Source organism: Leuciscus leuciscus (assembly GCF_965113295.1).
Source record: "Leuciscus leuciscus genome assembly, chromosome: 14".
Lineage (NCBI taxonomy): Eukaryota > Metazoa > Chordata > Actinopteri > Cypriniformes > Leuciscidae > Leuciscus > Leuciscus leuciscus.
In genome coordinates this window covers 22417904-22436274 of record NC_138738.1, presented here as the reverse complement: position 1 = coordinate 22436274, position 18371 = coordinate 22417904, and the positions used below count along the sequence as shown (strand labels likewise).

General features: G+C 40.8%; 1 protein-coding gene across 8 annotated transcripts in view; it reads right to left on the bottom strand.

Moving 5' to 3' along the window:
• Positions 1-18371, bottom strand: part of rhbdl3 (rhomboid, veinlet-like 3) — a 134541-nt gene that overhangs the window by 43389 nt on the left and 72781 nt on the right. For all 8 annotated transcript variants that reach the window (XM_082136955.1, XM_082136957.1, XM_082136958.1 and 5 more), the window contains 2 exons: positions 12520-12744; positions 7736-7884 (listed from right to left, as the gene is read on the bottom strand). In XM_082136955.1, coding sequence (XP_081993081.1) covers positions 7736-7884; positions 12520-12744 — 374 coding nt within the window. The remainder of the gene's footprint in view (positions 1-7735; positions 7885-12519; positions 12745-18371) is intronic.

The following is an 18371-nucleotide window of genomic DNA, read 5'->3' as shown; positions in this document are numbered from 1 at the left end:
GTGTACTCTGACACACAAGTGACCTGATTCTGGCATGAGTCCTTTTCCAATTCCACTCCTGCTCCAACTTTGTTTAGTCCTGTTTTTTTCTAACAATTTCTCCAACTGTTCTAATTATCTGACCTTCAGCAGTGCACATGGAAAACTGTTACAGATGAAGTCCTACACACCTACAGCAGTGTATGTGACTTTGGCCCTTAATAATGACATATCTGGGTGACAAAGAAACTTTTAACTACAGGCAATATTCCTCATGTCACATTCTTGGCTCTCCTCAACATCGCCAAATAGATTCTATATAAGCAAAATCTGGACCCAGATCTAAAATAATAAGAAGCAGGACAAGGTCAGATTAATTATTGTCATAGAACAAGAACCTGAAATTTACAAAGCTTTGGATAACTAGGGCATGCTATACAATGTCTAAAGTCTGTAGGGCACCATACAGACTTTATCAAAGAATTTGCTGACTTTCTATCAGAGTTAGTTCTGGCTGCAGATAAAGTAATAATTGTTGGTGATTTTAATATACATGTATATAACGAAAAAAGATGCATTGGGATTGGCATTTAAAGGCATTCTGAACTCTATTGGAGTTAGACAACACGTGTCAGGACCTACTCATTGTCGTAATCATACTCTAGATCTAATATTGTCAAATGGAATAAATTTTGATGCCGTTGAAATACTGCAGCAGAGCGATGGCATTTCTATGGAAGCTTGTTTCCTCCATTGAATAATAAATAAATAATAATAATTGCGACTTTTTATCTCACAATTGCGAGTTTACATCTCGCAATTCTGACTTTATTTCTCAGAATTGCGAGATATAAAGTCAGAATTGCGTGAAATAAAGTCGCAATTGCGTGTTATAAAGTCAGAATTGCGAGATATAAAGTCAGAATTGCGTGAAATAAAGTCGCAATTGCGTGTTATAAAGTCAGAATTGCGACATATAAACTCGCAATTGTGAGATAAAAAGTCAGAATTCAGACTTTTTTTCTCGCAATTGCGACTTTATATCACGCAATTCTGACTTTATAACACGCAATTGCGACTTTATATCTCGCAATTCTGACATATTTTCTCATATATAAACAATTCACAATTGTGAGATATAAAGTCCAATTCTAAGGGGAAAAAAGACAGACTTTTTTTTTTTTTTTTTACCACAGAATAGTTTATATCTCACAATTCTGACTTTATATCTCCCAATTGCGACTTTATTTCTCAGAATTGTGACTTTATATCTCGCAATTGCGACTTTATTTCTCAAAATTGTGACTTTATATCCCGCAATTGCGACTTTATTTCTCAGAATTGTGACTTTATATCTCGCAATTGCGACTTTATTTCTCAGAATTGCGACTTTATTTCTCACAATTCTGACTTCATATCTCGCAATTCTGAGAAAAAAAGTCACAATTCTGACTTGATATCTCGCAATTGTGAGAAAAAAAGTCAGAATTGTGAGATAAAAAGTCGCAATTATTATTATTTATTTATTATTCAGTGGCAGAAACAAGCTTCCATACATTTCAGATCATTATCTAGTTTCGTGTAAACTTCATTTAGCCAAGGCTGCAAAGCCGACTCCGTGTTACAAATATGTTAGACCTATCACTTCTGCCACTAAAGATTGCTTTATTAATAATCTTCCTGATCAGTTTCATTATCTCAGCATCCCAGATAGCTTAGAAGAACTCGATATTGCGACAGAAACTTTTAACTCTCTCTTTTCCAGCACTTTAGACAAAGTTGCTCCATGGCGCTTAAAGAAGATTAAAGAAAATAGTCCAACGCCGTGGTACAACGAGCACACTCAGGTCCTTAAGAGAGCAGCCATAAAAATGGAGCTCAACTGGAAGAAAGCAAAACTAGAGGTATTTCGCATTTCATAGAAAGAGAGCTCGATTGCATACAGAGAGGCCTTAAAAGCTGCTAGATCTGCTTATTTTTCAACCCTATTAGAAGAAAATAAACAAAACCCTAGGTATTTATTTGAAACAGTGGCTAAACTAACGAAAAATAAAGCTTCAAGCCCAGAAGTTTCCAAGCAGCACAGCAGTAATGACTTTATGAACTTCTTCACTTATAAGATTGATAATATCAGGGAGAAAATTATAACTATGCAACCGGCTATTACAGTATCGCATCAGGTAGTGCATTGTTGTCTCGCTTGTTAAAAAAACACAACTTGATCCTACAGAATTAGTCAATTACAGGCCGATCTCAAATCTACCTTTTCTGTCAAAGATACTAGAAAAGGCAGTATCTTCACAACTATGTTCCTTTTTAGAAATAAATAATATCTGCGAGGATTTTCAATCAGGATTTAGACTGTACCATAGTACTGAGACAGCTCTCATTAGTGTCACAAATGATTTGCTCTTATCATTCGATCGTGGTTGTATCTCTCTATTAGTATTACTCGATCTTAGTACTGAATTTGACACTATCGACCACAACATTCTTTTAAATAGACTCGAAAATTATGTTGGCATTAGTGGAATTGCATTAGCATGGTTTAAATCATACTTTATCGGACCGTTATCAGTTTGTAGCATTAAATGAAGAGATGTCTTATCGATCACAAGTTCAGTATGGTGTACCACAAGGCTCAGTACTAGGACCGTTGCTGTTCACTCTGTACATGCTACCCTTGGGAGATATCATTAGGAAGCATGGCATTAGTTTTCACTGTTATTCTGATGATACGCAGCTCTATATTTCTTCACACTCTGACGAAACTTACCAATTCACAAAATTAATAGAATGCATAGCTGATATAAAAAACTGCAACTAGACTAGCAACTTCCTACTACTTAATTCTGAAAAAACAGAGATTCAAATTATTGGACAAAAAAAGTCCTCACGTAATAACCTAGAATACTGTCTAACACTTGATGGCTGCTCTGTCAAGTCTTCGTCGTTGGTTAGGAACCTGGGTGTGCTCTTTGATACCAATCTTTCATTTGAAAGTCACGTGTCTAGTATCTGTAAAACCAAATTTTCCATCTTAAAAATATATCTAAATTACGTAATTTGCTCTCAATGAAAAGTGCAGAACAATTAGTTCATGCGTTCATGACATCAAGGCTAGATTATTGTAATGCTATTATGGGTGGTTGCACTGCACGCTTAATAAACAAATTACAGCTGGTCCAAAATGCAGCAGCTCGAGTTCTTACCAGAACCAGGAAGTATGACCATATTAGCCCGGTTCTGTCAACTGGCTCCCTATTAAACATTGTATATATTTTAAAATATTGCTGATCACTTACAAAGCACTAAATGGTTTAGCTCCCCAGTACTTGAGCGAGCTCTTAACGCATTATAGTCCTTCACGTCTATTGCGATCTCAAAATTCCGGCCAGTTGATAATACCTAGAAAATCAAAATCGACTGCTGGCGGTAGATCCTTTTCCTATTAAGCACCAAAACTTTGAAACAATCTTCCTAACATTGTCCGGGAAGCAGACACACTCAGTCAGTTCAAATCTAGACTAAAAACACATCTCTCAGCCTAACATACACATAACACATTATAGACTTCTATAATTCAATGTTGGGCTGCATAGTTTAAGTCAGCCGGAACCGGGAACACTCCCCGTAAATCCTGATGTATTTGTTACATCATAAGAAGGATGGCATCTTAGTCTCTCTGTTTATCCTAGGTTTTAGTCTGCCGGATCCAGGCCGTATCTAGATCTGATGAAGGACCTGCGCCTGGGAACGATGACAACGCAGTCCTGAAGTGTCAACCAGTCCATCCCCTGTGAAGGCCTCCTTCCCTTCCCTTTACCTCAGTACAGATAAAATGTTGTCGGGATAATTACGGTTCGCGTGGCTACGCAGACGCGAAAAAAAAAAAATCTGTATTATAAATTTTTTAAGGCCAGACAAGTAGTTTATTGAGGGTTGATTTGTAAAGAAAGACTACACGCCTGCGCACATATATATTCAAACGCGCATACCTTTAGACTGAACACGTAATGCGCAACATCTGCGTTTTCGCAGGTTTGCGTTTTTGAGGTTTGTACAGAGATAACGGATAATCGTTTGCACCATCGTACCATCAAACCTATTTCAGGGAGTGCGTTCTCGAGACACCAGGCACTGTTTTGTGCGGATGGGTGGCCGGAGCGCGTTAAGGGTTATCCTGTTAGAACGGTGTTGTGTTAGCGGTCCCTAAGTTTACAACAGTGTTGGGGTAGTTACTCAAAAAAAGTAATTAGTTACTAGTTACTAGTTACTTCTGTAAATTGTAATGAGATTACTTTACTAGTCACTGCATTTGAAAAGTAACTTCACTACTTATTACTTTACTTTCCCATTTCTTAATTTACCCTGTAGATATGGACAAACATCATAGTCCTATCATCACTTAGCCTGTCCGCATAGTGTTTATAAATGTAGCCTATACAAAATGGCATGTAAAACCATATGAAAGAACAATATCCATGTCTGCACAAAGAAATATGCCTCACTGTAAAATCCACAAACAACAGGATAAAGGACAAATGTCCGCGGTGGTAGACACATAATCAGGGCTGGACTGGGACAAAAAAAATCGGCCCTGGCATTTTGGCCATAATAATGATAGCACACTAATAAACATATATTGTAAAACAAATGCACTGAACAATAAAGGAAACTTTCACAATTAGTTTTGTACTAATTTCTATACTTGAAAGAGATATAATCACATGATCTTTTATTTTGACGGAAACTCCATCGAGCTTTTATTTTGGCGGAAAACATGGTTTACAAACGCGTCTCATTAAATTTATAGTAAATTACGGTAATCGTCAACTATGCAGATGTGGAAATAATGCGTTACTGGGTAATGGGTTCCTACACTCATGACAAAGCCTATAAGTGTTTTGAAAGTAACTGTTAGTTTAGTAAAGTAGTGTAGTTACCGATATTTTTTGTGTAATGCGTTACTTTATTTCGTTACCCAAAAAAGTAATATCGTTACTGTAATCCGTTACTTTGTAACTCGTTACCCCCAACACTGGTTTACAACTAATGATCTTCGCAACGGAAGTGAATCAATCAATCAAAACTAACTTTAGCTGGAAAATAACTTTATCCTAGAGTCAAGTCAAGTCAAGTTTATTTGTATAGCGCTTTTCACAATACAGATTGTATCAAAGCAGCTTCACAGTATTAAATTTAAATAATACAACAAAGTTTATTTCAAGAGGAATTTATTGATTGATAAAATTAAATTAAATATCCCCAAAATATCCCCAACTGAGCAAGCCAAAGGCAACAGTGGCAAGGAACCGAAAAACTCCATCAAGTGACCTAATGGTGTCCTAAAACTCCATCAGGTGACCTAATGGAGAAAAAAAAACCTTGGGAGAACCCAGGCTCAGTCGGGGGCCAGTTCTCCTCTGGCATTTATGAGCTAGAGGCCGGATTGTAGTTTGAACTGTGGGATTATATGAATGGATTATAGAGCTGTTGTAAAGCCTAAACAATCTGTTACGGTAATTTCCTATTATCTCTATAAAGCTGCATTGAAACAATCCATATTGTTAAAAGCACTATATACTGTAAATGAAGGTGACTTGACTTGACATGTATCTTAACTTATCTTAACTATGTGTATTGTGAAAAGCGCTATACAAATAAATTGAATTGAACTCATGGTGGATGATCATACAGATCTAAAATAAAGAATCAGTGTAACACAACTTATTGAGGATGCTGACGAAGACATCAGCCTGACAGACAAAAGCAACACATTTTTTTAACTGGATAGCCTTTAATATGTAAACTGAAAGTGAACATCTCTGAACGTTTTAGCCAATCTTCAGTATAGGTATACAACAAGAGACAGTTTCATGTCCCCCCAGAAATATAATATAAACGTAACTGATAAACTTATCAGGAAAATCTGCATGAATGATCTTAAGGCTCTGATCTAAAACTGATCTCTGTTTCAACAAAATCCACTGTTTCCAGAATAAAAGATATTATATACACTAACATATACAAATGATACAGTATGTATACATGTAATTAATAAGTGTAACAGTTCATTCTGTTGTGGCTTTGTTTGGAATTTTTATTTTTTTTGGCTGAGCAAAAAAAGAGTGACAAAATTGTATCTGTATGGAGCTGTATGTAAGAAATGTATTTCAATTAATCATAAAATGGCCCTGATATGTCTCTAGACATTAAGAAATCATGTTAATTTCAAATACTTATATCACTGACAACAGTAGTCCAGCCAGGATATTGTCATTTAAAAAGTGAAGTTGCAGCCCTCAACTGATGTTGATGTTGTCATCTTGTGTTTTGGCCTGAAGCGCCACCCTCCACCTATCTACCAATCACGAAGTCAGTAGTGTTTCGGCATCGGGGTTGCCAGCTCTGCTCTAGTTACCACAGCTACGTAGCAGCCTACGTTCCTGCTGGATCCTGCAGCCTATCTGGCAACCTCGAGTCAGGGGGGAGGGGGAGGGGATACACCGCTCCACAGTAATTTGAAAGTGATTGCAGTACCAGTTTAGGCCACAATCTTACATATGGCTCCTTTAACTTGTTTATTGAACTGATCGTAATCGTGCTATTGGTCTGAATATCACCACATGAGATCAAAGCAACAACACACTAGGTTGTGTGATATTATATAAGTATAAAGGGTAGTAGCTCTCACAACTCAAGGACAGGACAATGCCAAAAACAAATCATGTACACTAAGTACCAATTTTATTCTGGCATTTAATGTTAAAGCATTTTCAAAAACACAACATTTTCATGTGTTTAAAAAAAATACTGTGTTGACCTTTAAAATGACCTTTATCCAACAGATTACAAATATAATCTTATGAAAGGGATTTACAGTGGTGGTGGTGTGTGTGTGTGTGTGTGTGTGTGTGTGGGGTGGCATTCTGCTGTCCTGAATGATATCATGTGGTGTTTAATGCTGTGACACACAGAATAAGTCATGTCTGCTGGTGGTGACACCAGGTGAGAGAGTGACTTTTGAAAATGCCTGTTTCTGTGTGAGAGAGTGTTGTCTTATTGGGATTCTGTTGGTGCAGCAGACAGAGCAGATCACTAGCTTGGGTTAATGGGGAGATTACTCGGTAGATGAGTGTAATATAATACATTAAACCCCACAGATCACAGCACATCAGACACATCACAGGGTCTCAAGCCCTCCATCAACTGGGGACAGAGACATTCAGTCCTCCACGCCAGAAAAAAGCTTTTTGAAATGTGCTTTAGTATGTTTTTGTGTTCCTGAAAATGTTGCATTGAGGGTGTAAGCATTTTAAAATGCCAGAAAAGAAACAGCTAATAAAAGCAGTATCTAAAAATGGCACAAATTAGAAGCAGTGGGCCACATTGTGAGGCTGCAATACTCTTCGATGATTTGATATACAAATAACTCTTTAAATTACAACAGAGAAAAAGGTTTTATTCCTGCTTATGTAACAGCTGTCTGTATTCAGATTCGTCAGTCGTGGCATTGAACCGTCTAATATTTATTTATAATGACGACTAAACTGTATATCTTTACCATAGTTTAAAGACAACATCCCAGTGCCAGTTTGATGTCTCTCATATCAGGATGATTATAACTGACTATTTCTCTTTAACATCATTTTAAGCTAATCTTCATTTAAGATAATAAAATAATTTTAAAGTAAAGTCATATCAATATGTTGAATCACATGTTCATTAATATAATCAAGTATGTGTAACTCACCCAGCATGCATGAATATGTAGCTAAGATAGCGCCAGGCCTGAGCTCTGAGCTGCGGGTGGTATGGCAATGGGCCCTTCAGGAAGTATGGCGATGACACCTGCAGAACCCAGCGGTTCAGCTGCAGTCCGTAATACATAAAGACAACAACCTGAGAAAGATGTGGTAAGTAAGAGGCCGTTACTGATGTGTGACACCTCCAAAACAGCATTTTAAAACATTTTATGGAATTATAAGTGCACTCTTGCCTCAAAGGGTGTTCTAAAAGGTAAGGAAACCTCAGAACCTAGCTGTAGAATTCTAAGGCAGCATCACATACAGTAAATCGACCTGTACAAAAGTTAGGGGCCAGTAAGATAAAAAAAAAAGAAGAAAAAAAAAGAAAAAAGAAAAGTATTTTATACCCACCAAAGCTGCATTTATTTGATAAAAAAAATTCAGTAAATACAGTAATATTGTGAAATATTATTACAATTTTAAATGAGCTTATTTCTATTTTTGTTTTTTTGCAGCCATTATTCCAGTCTTTAGTGTCTCTAGATCCTTCAAAAACTATTACATTAAATGCATTAGAGAAGATGATCTCACAATGTAATGCGATTAGCTTTGTAGAAAATAGATACAATATGGTGAAAACAACTTTTCTGTTACAACCCTGGTTCCCTAGGTAATGAGACACTGCGTCAGTCTTGATTGCGTCTGAAACACATGTTCAATAAACTCCAATGTCATTGGTACAACGTCACCCTGTGATGTGTGACGGGGCACCATGGAAGCTATAAAGGATACCTGGAACACAAAAGCATCCGCTTCTGATTGGTTGAAGAAAGTCACTCACAGGCATGCCGGAAGTATGGCAAGGGAACCAGAGTTACAGTGGTAACCGAAACGTTCCCTTATGGGGAACTCTATGCTGCGTCTGATGATGACGCTACCCTGGAACGAAATACCTCTGAGCACCTCTAAAGCTTTAGATCTCTACCATACTTCAAGTAGAGTAGGCCCTTACAACCAGAGGCGAAGGAAGGTCACACACCTTTATAGGCAATATAAAATCCATTGACTTATTTTCTGCTTGGAAGCAGGGGAACCTCGCCGGGTGATCCAAAGCATACCAGCAGCTGGTCAGTATTGCGCCCCTGAGCAGACCAGTGGATGGAACACTTAAGAGCCCTCATTGGGCAAAGCAAGTTTAGCTTCTCTTGGTCCACCGACAAGAATGGAGGAGGGTAAAAGGCCTGCAATACCACTGAGTGTGCAATGCGAGAGGGAAGAGTTGTTTTGACCCTAATGGAAACCAACTCTATGCAGGAGGAGGCAACTGACAGGGCCTGCTGCCTCCTGCCCTGATCAGGGAAGTAATAGCAAAAACGAAAACCATCTTGAGCGTGAGAAACTTCCCCGAAACAGAGAAAATATGTGTCACGATCCACAAAAGAACAGAAGAAAGGTAGATCCAATATGCAGTATGTGTTACTTTAATGTTAGGGTAATCCAATCTCATAAACAGTCCAGGCAAAGGTCAATATCCAATAGAGCAATCCAAACATAAACAGGAACAAAACAAACGGCAAGAACAGAACTCGGAAGTGGTGTGATACAAACAAGGACTCCGTAACACATACTAAAACAGACAGGGTATAAATACACAGGTAAATGACAATGCTAATGGGGAATTGGCTGAGTGTAATAATGAGTGACAAGGGACAGCTGAGTGCAATGAGGAGACAAGGATCATGGGGAATGTAGTTTGAATGTGACAGACACCGTGGGGAAGGATGACATCTAGTGGTGACCCAAAGAACACAACCCAGACACTGTGACAATATGCTCAAAGGGTGCCAGGAACAACCCCTCTAGAACCACGGCCAAATCACAGGCAGAAACTCTCGAATGTATAGCAGGCCTTATCCCTTAAAATGCCACGGAGGAAACAAGATACCAGGGGCTGTCTCCCCAAAGAGTTGTCCCCCAAAGGTAAGTGATAAGCAGCTATGGCCGCCAAGGAAACCTTTTGTGTGGATGGGATAGTCTGGCAGAAAAAATATCCTAAAGGGACTTCAACACTGAACCAACCATGGTTCTATGCACCATAAAGTGAAGACTCTTCAGGCATACAGTGTCCTCGTGGAGGGAGCTCTAGAGTATAGGATGGTCTCAACAACCTCGATTGAGAGGAGTTCAGGAGTTGATCCCCTCAGGGGCCAAACCCACAACTTCCACATCTCCAGCCGGGGGTGACAGATTGCGCCCCCAGCCCGGGACAGAAGGTCTCTCTCCCAAGGAGAGCTGTCCAGTAGAGACAACAGATCACAGAACTATACTCGGGCTGGCCAGCGCAGGGATAATAACAGTAGATGTACCCCGTCCTGGCGAACTCTCTCTAGAACTCCCGGGAGCAGAGCAATTGGGGGAAATGCGTAGCCTCAGCCACGTCTCAACCATGGCTTCCAGCCCAGTGCATTCCCTCAAATGTGTGAGGGAAACCCAGAGCGGACAGTGTGTCATCACTTCTGAAGCGAACAAGTTCACTTTCGCCTGGCCGAACTTCCTTTAAATCAACTCCACCATCTTGGGGTGGAGTCTCCATTCCCCGGGCCTCAGCCCCTGTCTCAATAGTATGTCTGCTCCCTGATTCAGGTACCCAGGGATGTAGACTGCTCTCAGGGAGAACAGCTTGCCCTGATGATTTATGCTAATGCTATATGCTACTGGCAGTACCGTCACAAGGGCAGTGCCAAGCTGACTTGATGATGTAAAGCCAAAAGTTAAAGTTCATGTTTTTGCCCTTCGAAATAGTATAATAGTTAAAAGACATAGCTAAAACTGAGACTATGTGTGTCGTGATGCTGTATTATTCTGCTAGTTAAAAATGTATTATCCAGTAACTTACAATATTGCTCTGAGCGGGTGTGTGTGACAGTGATTCATGCGCATACATGTCAGTCAGCACAGCATCGCACGTCAAGTTCGTAGAAAGCTTTATTCAGTTTAAATTCAGATTTTTGGCCGCCTTTCAAATGGGCCAAACCAAAGATATTACCTAAGAAGTTCAAGTGAATGCGCTCAAAATCCACGCTCATTCAAGGATGTGCATTTATTGCATGGATGGAGAAAGCACCGACACCTGCAGGATTTCACTATGCACACAAGATTTTTTTTTAAACGCTAAAAAGTTAAATAAGCATAATATAGTCTATCTGTTCCGTGAGAGCAACGGTAGTGCAGAAAGTGTGTAGCCTTTATATCTATAGAAGTTTTTAAATCTGAAAACTCCAAAAGGCAACGAAATTGTCAGACATCCATGAGTGCATGTTCACAGAGGAAAACAACTGAAAAACACCCACCTCACAGTTTTCATGAAGGGCAAAATTAGCTATACAGACCAAAACTAATTTTTGTACCAAGCTGTAAACATATTTTTTTCTGCTGTAAAGTTGGCCATTTTAACATGGGGGATATATGGAATTAACTCCCTTTTGGAGCCTGCCTCTAGAGGCCAGTCGATAAATTGTAGTATAAGTCACTTCCGTGATGGCTTCAAGAGAGAGACTGGAAGGTTGCCGCTCGGTCTTGAGCCACCACTGCAATGGTCTCATGTACAGAAGGCCAAAAGGAATTACGATCGATGCATCTGCCTTGAGTCTAACTGTCTCTGAAACGGTTTGACAGTGACAACTTGACTTAGTTTGATCCTGCCTTCAGGTAAAAGGATCAACTTGATACAAGCTGATTTCTCCTCGAAGAGGATCAGGCGGGAGCGGAGCATCCTCAGTGGAAGACGATCGTAATGCACACCTTGAGAGCTGACCGTGCATGCACCGCTCTCAAGCAGACCACACATAGATAGTGTGGATCCCCACCCATAATGTAGCGAGGGCAAGGAGGAACACACAATCTAAAATGCTTAGTCGCCACACTACTAATATATATATACTGTATATAACTACAGGACAAACAACACCACATAGACAAGGACATTTAAACACAGAGACACCAATGACATTGGAATTTCTTGAACGCAATCATGCAGGAGCATAATTAGACGCAGTGTAGAGTTCCCTGAAAAGGGAAACGTTAATGTTAAAAATATAAATAAACATTTAATACACTACTAATTAATAAAACAATATTAATTCTATTCAAACTATTTTTTTATGCTTGTTTTTTATGCTAATATTGAGTCATTAGCTTTTCAACATGCTAATGTAAAGGTCTATTAAAATTATTGAGACGCTGGGATAGGCTCTAGCATGCCCACATCCCTACGGAGACGTAGGGCCTGGTATATAGATTCACATTTCACTTGCATTTTTTCTGCAAATGGTGGAAGACTTTCTATTTGATAACTTTCTAGTCTCTATCTATTCATTATTTGTTAATTAACTCTTTCCCCGCCATTGACAATATTTTCTGTTGTTTATTCTTTTCTCAGCTTATTGTTCAAAATGTTGCTTTTTTAATGAAACTTACCCACATTCAAGTTTTGATAAAAAATATCCTCTACCACTTATTCCACCCTTAAACCTAACCAATCCACCAACCTATGTCTAACCTTACATTTATCCCACCTCAATAGCAGCAAACATGTTTTACAATACAATATGAACACAATGAGAAGATTGTACTATTTTTTACCATCATTTTTACCTCATAGTAGTTAAAGACAGCTAATATAACAATGGAAACCAAGTATCTACTGATACGTTTGGCAGTTCAATAATAAAAAAAAGCAGTGGAAAATAATTCTCTTTTAATAATCTTCAATAGTAAAGTTCATTCTAACCTCTGCTATGGTGATGACCAGCATAAACCATGGTGGTGGACAGTAGGTGTAACTGTCAAAGTACCATTTGCGGTCCACCTCTCTGGGCAAAGTCTCATAGGCAACATGACGTACGAGTCTCCGAGACAGACCCAAGCCTACTTCCTCTCTCAGTGCCGAATTCCTGAGCTGCCGACTCCCTTGCAGGATCGCTCGACGGAAACTGTTTGAACGTTTGTTGCTCATCTGAAAAAATATGACATACAAACTGAACAATCATGATTATCAGCATTTTACTATGAATATGCATGGAATCATGTATCAGTAACAAAGATAGTAAATCAGTATTGGTATAGTTCTTCAGTCCTGTAAGTTTGCATGAACATTAAACAAGACTTTTATTGGGAAACGTCACACTTTTTCATTGATACAGGTTGTCACAAACTTTTATTTGTCAGGTCATTTACTGTGATCCCTAATAATCTTTCTTGATCTTTATTTTTATTTTTATGTGACTAGACTAATTCATATGGAAGGCATTTTCTGCCAAATTTAAATAAATAAATTAAATGATTAAAATTAAAACCAGATTAACGATTTCATTACAGAAAACAGTACGCAAAATATGTGACAAAATTGAGAATGAAATTAAATGATTTCATTTTCACAGCATTATCCCTGTCAAATTAAAAAATAAAATGCAATTGGTGATTTCACATTTCATTTTCACTACAGTCTCGAGGCAAGACTGCCAATATTAAAATGAAAAGCCAAACGTGAAGAAGAAACTACAAATACAGTTTTTACAATGCTCTTTAGTAACGCTCACGCAATAATAGTGACACAATTCAAATGTAAATTTTCGTTTTCATTTGAATTCGTCTTTTATTTCACAGTTTTCATTTTCAAAGACAACCTGCATGCAAATTCTATGTTAATGAGTGGGTGTGGCTTATTCTAGTAACGTCGCTAGAGACACGCCTTCTGTAAAGCGAAGTCGTCGACGTCCCGTGTGCATGAGTTGAATGTGTGAAACGAAATTATTTAAATGTGATTATATTGTAATCGAGACGACGAGATATGGCGAAATCTGTTAGTGAGCTTTTGCGGGAAGCTGCCGCAACATTAGAACATGGAAACAACCAGCCTGACCATGTTAGTTATGATGTTAGACTCAGACTAGACCATAATCGACGATGAGGTTCATTCATGTATTAGGCTGTTTTGGAAATTCAACTATTTGGGTGTACAAAGGTCTTAGTAACACAATTTCTACAACAATTATAGCCAGACATTAATACCCGCTAGCTTTAGGCTTTAACCGAGAACCTCGGCCAATGTTTCATATTCGCGTCGTGCCTAACAACGCCCTTCAGCCGTGACTTATTCAGATACAGCACTAGCCTATGTACCTTATTGATTTTATAAAACGGTTACCACGCAATACAAATATTAATCCCGAAACATATGTATCTATGCAACTATCATGAAGTAAAATGAATCACTAAAAGCCAATTCCTTCCGCTGGAGAAAAAAAAAATTGTCCCTGACCATAAAGCAACAGAAGAAGTAACATTATTTCTCCATTAGATGGAGACAAAGACTGTCTTAATGAGTGAGTCAGTCAGTCAGAAGACTTTTGAAATGACTCAAACTTATAATCACGGAGAAGAAAGACGCAACTGACATGACTATAGGCACGGACAACCCCTATTAACTGTTAAAAGTACAAGATATCACACCGGACATTCAACAGATTTTTTATTATGAATAGCCTATAGCACTGACCTGAAGGAAAATGCTATATCTAGCCTACTTATGCAGGTACACTCGCTTTCTCGATCTCATCCAGAAGTTGTTACTGGAAATGAAAATCAGCATTGTGATTCTTTTTGTACACAAACTTAAAATAACCAAAAGACACATAACAGTTAAACAGCGGACAGATACAGGCTATAGTGCTGTATCTGAATAAGTCACGGCTGAAGGGCGTTGTTAGGCACGACGCGAATATGAAACATTGGCCGAGGTCCTCGGTTAAAGCTAGCGGGTATTAATGTCTGGCTATAATTGTTGTAGAAATTGTGTTACTAAGACCTTTGTACACCCAAATAGTTGAATTTCCAAAACAGCCTAATACATGAATGAACCTCATCATCGATTATGGTCTAGTCTGAGTCTAACATCATAACGATGGGTTACTTAACGTAATCCCGGGTTCTTTGATAACAGAGTGAGGTGTTTCACTATGGGAATCGCTTTGGGCGTGACCAACTACGGAAGCTCCTATGCCACCACGTCTGTCTTTGACAGACAGGTCGACCTGAGATCAGGCTCCGCCCCCACCTATATTACTCAGGTCGACCCCTACGAAGTCATTATAGAGAGATTTCTTCCCGTTCCTGTGCAAGGAGGGAAGTGTTGGTGAAACACCTCACTCTGTTATCAAAGAACCCGGGATTACGTTAAGTAACCCATCGTTCTTTTTCTAACTTCGCTCGGTGTTTCACTATGGGAGATATAGACCACTCCCGGATTGCAACGTACGCTATACCTATCATATGGGACCTGACGTGCTGGCTCCTAATACTGCATGAGCTAAGGATGGCTCAGACACATTCAGTCTATAAAATCGCACAAACGTGTGCGGCGTGGCCCAGCTTGCTGCAGCACAGATCTCCTGGACCGAAACGCCCCTAAGTAAGGCCCATGATGTAGCCATGCCCCTAGTGGAATGGGCCCTTAAGCCCGCGGGAGGTTGGGAACCTCTGCATTTATATGCTAAGGAAATAGCTTCTACAATCCAATGGGACAGTCGCTGACATGACAATGGCTTCCCTTTGTGAGGAGTAGCCCATGACACAAACAGCTGGTCATTTTTCTGAAACCTGCTGTCCTTTCCACGTACACACGAAGCGCCCGTACAGGACACAAGGTATTCAACCCCCTATCCTCCAGAGAAGAGAACGGGGGAGGGTGAAAAGCTGCAAGATCTGTAGTTTGACATCTATACGACGCATCCACTACTTTAGGTACGAAAGCAGGGTTAGGGCGAAAGGAAACCCTTGTAAACCCTGGAGAAAACTGCAGACAAGACGGGCTGACCGACAGAGCCTGTAAGTCACTCACCCTCTTAGCTGACACCAGCGCTAACAGTAGTGCTGTCTTAAGAGAGAGAAACTTTAACCCTATAGCTTCCAACGGCTCAAAAGGGTGTTGAGAAAGGGCCTCTAAAACCGTAGACAAATCCCACAATGGGACCATCCGCCTGGCCACTGGCCTCTTACGTCGTGCCCCCTTCATAAAACGACTTATTAAAGGGTGCTGACCTGCTGTCTTGTCACCAAAACCCACATGACAAGCAGATATAGCCGCTAAGTATACCTTTATCGTAGAAAAAGCTTTCCCTTTTTCTAACAGATCCTGGAGGAAACATAATATGTCCCTCACTGAACATTGAAAGGGGACAATATGACTCCGTCCACACCATCCTTCAAAGACTCGCCATTTATTACTATACAGTGAGCGAGTGAAAGAGGCTCTTGCACTCTGTATAGTGTGTACGACTGATGGGGGCAGACCTGCTGCACTTAAATTCCACCTCTCACGGGCCAGGCCCAGAGAGCTATCCTGTCTGGGTGAGGATGGTAGATTTCCCCCCCCCGCTTGTGACAGGAGGTCCCTCCGGGGTGGGAGGGGCCACGGCTGACCCGACAGTAGTTGAACTATCTCGGCCACCCAATGTCTGGATGGCCACCGTGGAGCTATCAGTATCAGTGACAATCCCATTTCCCTCACCCTGGCCAGAGTGGGTGAAATCAGGCTCAGAGGGGGAAATGCATACAGCGGGACATTTGGCCATGGGTGGGCTAAAGCATCCACACCCAATGGTGCATTTCCGTCCGCCAGAGAGAAATACAGAGGACATTGAGCGTTTTCCTGCGAGGCGAAGAGATCTATGACCGCCTGGCCGTATTTTTGCCATATCTGCTTCACCACCTGGGGATGAAGCTTCCATTCCCCGTACAGGGGATTTCCTCTGGACAATAAATCTGCTCCCCTGTTCAATATCCCTGGAACATGGGTTGCCCTGATGGATAAAAGCCTTATGTTGCACCACACAATCAGCTCTTTTGCCAGCTGGTGCAGTTGAAGAGAGCGTGTGCCTCCCTGTCGGTTGATATAAGCAACCACTGTGGAATTGTCTGTTTTCACTAAAACATGCTGGCCCCTGATGAAGCTCAGAAAATGTTTCAGCGCTAGAAACACTGCCAACAATTCCAAGTAATTTATGTGCTTGTGAATCAGCTGTGGAGGCCACACACCGTTCACAGCTCTGCCCATCAGAGTCGCTCCCCAGCCCTTTAATGACGCGTCCGTCGTCATAGTGACTCTCGACGACACTGCCCCCAAGGGAATCCCCGATCTGAGGGTCGCGGGGCTTTTCCAATGTCTGAGCGCTCTGACGCACGCATAAGTCACTCTCACCGGTCGGTTGAGATGACGCCGAGAACACAGACGCAGATGCGCGACCCAGCGCTGAAAGTCTCTCATTATAAGTAGTCCCAGCCGTACTACAGATATCGCTGAAGCCATTAAACCCAGCATTCGTAGACACAGTCTGAACAGGACAATTTTCCCCGTCTGAAAACGGGAGAGACACTGAGTGAAGGACGCGATCCTCCTCTCTGTCAGAGTGACTCGATAGGAGAGGGAGTTTAAACTGAGTCCTAGATATTCTGTGTGCTGAGCTGGCTCTAAGCTGCTCTTTTCCATGTTTATTCTGAATCCCAAGCTGTCGAGATGCAGTAACACCATGTCTGCGTCTTTGATTGCTTGCTCTTTCGACGAGGCGCATATCAGATAATCGTCTATGTACGACAGTATTCTTATCCCCTTGTTTCTCAACGGAAAAAGTGCTGCTTCCACACATTTGCTGAATACTCTTGGTGCTAGAGACAGACCAAAGGGCATTGTCTGAAATTCGTAAGCAGTGCCTCGAAAAGCAAACCTGAGATACTTCCTGTGAGACGGGTAAACATCTATGTGAAAATACGCGTCTGACAGATCGATCGTCACAAACCAGTCGTTCTGGCGGATGGATCGACAAAGTGTTTTGTGTGTCAACATTTTGAATGAATATTTCCGTAGGTGCTTGTTTAACACACGTAGATCTAGAATTGGACGCAGAGATATGCTCCCCTTCTTTGGGATCACAAAGTAACGGGAATAAAAACCCTGACAGCTCACTTCCTTTGGCACCACTCTGATGGCTCGTTTGTCTAAAAGAGTGTCTATCTCGGCCGTCAGGACGCAAGCTGCTTCTCCCTCGGCCACTGAGACTATCATACCATTGAATCTGGGTGGTTTCATGGCAAATTGAAGTCTGTATCCCCGTGAAATCGTGTTTACAACCCACGGATGAGCTGCGCATGCGCGCCAACTGAGTATGCGAGCCGAGAGAGGTCCCCTGTATACTTCCCCAACGCAGGCGCGCTCTGATGACGTCATTACCGTCTCTGCGCTGACCCTTTCTGAAGGCGCGCGCGCTCCCTCCGGCGGAGAGGCTAGGGACACACATTTCAATGTTTGCATTTTTTTGCAATCTATCGCCCTCGGCTTTCTGCCTGGCTGCGATAGTGAAACATTTATTGTGTTTATTGAATTCGGGGAGCATATCGCCCTTAGCCTGTGGCCTGGATGCGATAATGCATTCTTTATTAAACATTCCCCTGAACTGATGGGCGTTTGAAAACCCTGTGTGAGTGCTTGGTGACACTGGAGAACATTTTGAACTTGATAGCTTATAGCTGGAGCCCTTACTGAACTGAGAACAACAGGGCTGGACCCCCTCCTTCTCTTTGCGGGCGGAG